We start from the raw sequence: 3,311 nt of genomic DNA on the forward strand, positions 1-3,311 counted from the left end.
TTCAAATGTTTGGGATCAGTTAGCTTTTTAAAGAAGTTTCTTCTGCTCATCAGGGCTGCATTTATTTGATTAAAGACACAGAAAAAAAATTATATTGTGAAATATTACTGCAGTTTAAAATAATGGTTTTCTATTTTACATATACTTTAAAATATTATTTATTTCTGTGAAGCAAAGCTAAATTTTCATCAACTATTACTCCGGTCTTCAGTTTTGCATGATCCATCAGAAATCATTCTAATATGCTTCCTGTCAACTAACTGTCCTATAATCAAACAAAAATATAAATAAATAATAAAATACACTGAGAATCCAGGGTGTGCTGTATATGAGTGCAGAAAAATTAACTTTTGCTGCTTATTATTTTTAGGTTCATAATGCCAGTGCTGAGAAGTCTTGTTTCTTCTTTTCATTGTGTTCTCCATGGGGAATTCAGAAGGTAACCAAGACATTTATTTGTAAAAACTCTCACAATGCCATTAAAATATTCTATTGAGTAATATTTGAAAGATCTACAGTGTCAGCACACAATCACTTAAACATTAAATAAGCTATGTAAAATAGTAATAATAATAATTATTATTATTATTTATATTATTATTATTATTGTTATTATTAACTTGAACCGTTTGATTAAGAATCAACATATTTTAAATTTTTTTGTGCTATATGAAATCTTGAATATTTAAGCTGACTACATTCATAATTTGAAGGTAGCACTAACACCTTTTTTTAAGTTGAAACAAATATATATATATTTTTTTTTAAGTCAAGTTATCAACACACTTGTCAAAAATCATGACGATGGTAATGAATTGATAAATAAATGACACAAGCTCTAAGACTTTTTAAGAGTGTGCTAGAAATGGATAATGCTGCTTCTGAATGACTGCTGAGATAGTTTTATGACCTGAAATTGAATGGAAACTTATGGACCTGGAAATAGTATTCATTATGTCACAAATTAACAGACAAGCAGATACAGATGAACAAAAGTACGGTGGCCGGGAGAGCTCAACGCGCTGCAACTTCAGAAAACACATGCACATAAAAAAAAACACACCAACAAATCAAGAAAACAACTTCATCAGTCGGACAGCACATGTGCTGCAAATACGCACAACACAAACAAATAAAGTATTTTATTTGCAGTGCGTTTCTTTATTTGGTTGCATTGAGACCATTTGCAAATTGATTAAGCTGCTTTCTTAATTTGTAATTGTTTTTATTATTTCTATTTGCAGCGTTTTTCTTTATTTGTTTTGAGTATTTGCAGCTCTTTTTTTGCATTTTTGTATTCAATTGTATTTGCAGCAATTTTCTGGTTGTGTTGTGAGTATTTGAAGCACGTTTCTGTTTTTGCAGTGTGTTTATTTATTTGGTTTTGTTGTGAGCATGTGTGTTGTCAAATTGTTGTCAAATTGATGAAGTTGTTTTTTTAATTTGCAAGTGCTCTTTCTATTTGCAATGCATCGATCTCTCTCGGCCACCATACAAAAGTCTTAAAGGGGCACACTTCACAAACAGCAAAAGAGCACTGGATGTTTCCGAAAGGTTTACAGTATGGAAGATATGGACTATAATTTTGTATTTCTGATAAATCTGTTTTTTTTTTTGTTTTTTTTTTACCTTGGTATTCAAATCCTCTTTGAACAAATATGGGGAGAGAATTTCCCTCATGGCTAATGTTTAATTTCACTATATATAAAATAAATATTTGATTAAGATAATACTGTATTTTTGACTGGCTCATCTTAATCCATTCTCTTATGTTTGGATTTGGATTGTGTACACATGTCCATAGTTCAAACAATCACATTCCGTGTCGTCCTTGTGACTTACGGTATACACACTTGACTTCAAGTAAAGTATAAAAGCAGGGCTCTTTCTGGAACTTCACAAAATCTTCCTCTGAGATTCTAAAGGGAGCGATCTGAAAACCAAGGTGAGTTTTTAACACAGAGACCTAATAAATAACTTTGTCTTTAAAATATATTGCAGCATATGAGTGCAGATCAACTTTTGCTGCTTATTCATTTTCAGGTTCATAATGGCAATGCTGAGAAATCTTCTGCTTCTGTTCATTGTGTTCTCCATGGGGAATGCAGATGGTAACCAAGACATTTATTTATATAAATCCTCATTATTCTATTTTAAAAGTTTGTTTTGCCAAATCATTTGCATTTTGTGTAGAGGGATATAAAGAAATATACATTGTTCTGTTGAATTTACATTATTCTGTCTATTTGCATAATAATAAGAGTAATGATTAACATGAAGATTAATATTTATTTACTGGATACAGTTGATGTAGATGAAAAATGCCCCTTTGGATGGACAAATTTTGGTGTCCAATGCTACAAGTTCGTCTCTCAGTCGGTTAACTGGATCACAGCAGAGGTAAAGTGTTAGTTACAACAATAAGATTTTTTGTTATTTTTAAAATTAGGCTACTTTACAACATATTTTGTTTGAAAGGGACTTCAAATGTTAATTTATGGTTTTTGCTAAAATATATATATATATATATTGTATTGACAATTAAAAAAATATCTCTCTCTTTAGAGAAGCTGCCAAAGTCTGGATGCAAATCTGGCGTCTGTGCACAGTAAACCTGAAAACGATTTTCTGCTGAGTCTGATACCTTCTTCTTCCACACGTTGTTGGCTTGGTGCTCATGATGGTGTGCAAGTAAGTTAAATTGTGTGGTCTAATGAGGCTTTTTTGCTTGTCTATAATAACATTTTATAACTAAAATTTCTAATGTAGATGGTTTGAATTCTTCAAAGTCAGATTAAATGACCTTCTTTATGGAGTATGAGTAGTGCACTCTTATAATAACTGTTTTTGCTCTTTAGGAAGGACAGTGGTTGTGGAGTGATGGGACTCCATATGACTACACCAGCTGGTGCTCTAATGAACCTAACAATCTGAATACTGAGAACTGTGGAGAGATCAACTGGACCTGTAAGAATGCAGTGTGGTTTCTGCTTTCAGTGATTATTTACAATTCTATAATTTCATATTTACAAGTTTAAAAAAAAGCCTAATTTTCTAACATCACTATAATGATCAGAATAACTTATTTCATTTTTCCACCCTACAGCTAACCGTTGCTGGAATGATATAAGCTGTTCAACCTCAATGGGTTATATTTGTGCTAAAGACCTGTGAGATCACATGGAGTCATCCTGCTCCACGGTTACTTTGACTGCACTATAATTACATATTCTGTTCTTATCTTGGTAACATGTATAACTTTAATCTCTTCTCAATACTGATCCTCTAATCAATAAACACATTTAAGCAAA

At 31.7% G+C, this 3,311-nt stretch overlaps 1 protein-coding gene across 1 annotated transcript; it reads left to right on the plus strand.

Moving 5' to 3' along the window:
* The first annotated feature begins 2,041 nt into the window (after positions 1 to 2,041).
* Positions 2,042 to 3,311, plus strand: LOC127964856 (ladderlectin-like). Its single transcript, XM_052565269.1, has 5 exons — positions 2,042 to 2,111; positions 2,306 to 2,400; positions 2,566 to 2,691; positions 2,859 to 2,967; positions 3,107 to 3,311. Exons 1-5 carry the CDS (start codon positions 2,051 to 2,053, stop codon positions 3,172 to 3,174), a joined length of 459 nt encoding a protein of 152 aa, XP_052421229.1. The 5' UTR covers positions 2,042 to 2,050; the 3' UTR covers positions 3,175 to 3,311.

This window comes from Carassius gibelio, chromosome B9 (genome assembly GCF_023724105.1).
Source record: "Carassius gibelio isolate Cgi1373 ecotype wild population from Czech Republic chromosome B9, carGib1.2-hapl.c, whole genome shotgun sequence".
Lineage (NCBI taxonomy): Eukaryota > Metazoa > Chordata > Actinopteri > Cypriniformes > Cyprinidae > Carassius > Carassius gibelio.

Coding starts and splice junctions, on each gene's coding strand:
- LOC127964856 (XM_052565269.1), top strand. CDS start 2,051: ATGGCAATGCTGAGAAATCTTCTGCTTCTGTTCATTGTGTTCTCCATG. Junction 2,401..2,565: donor TTAACTGGATCACAGCAGAG/GTAAAGTGTTAG, acceptor CTCTCTCTTTAG/AGAAGCTGCCAAAGTCTGGA. Junction 2,968..3,106: donor TGGAGAGATCAACTGGACCT/GTAAGAATGCAG, acceptor TCCACCCTACAG/CTAACCGTTGCTGGAATGAT.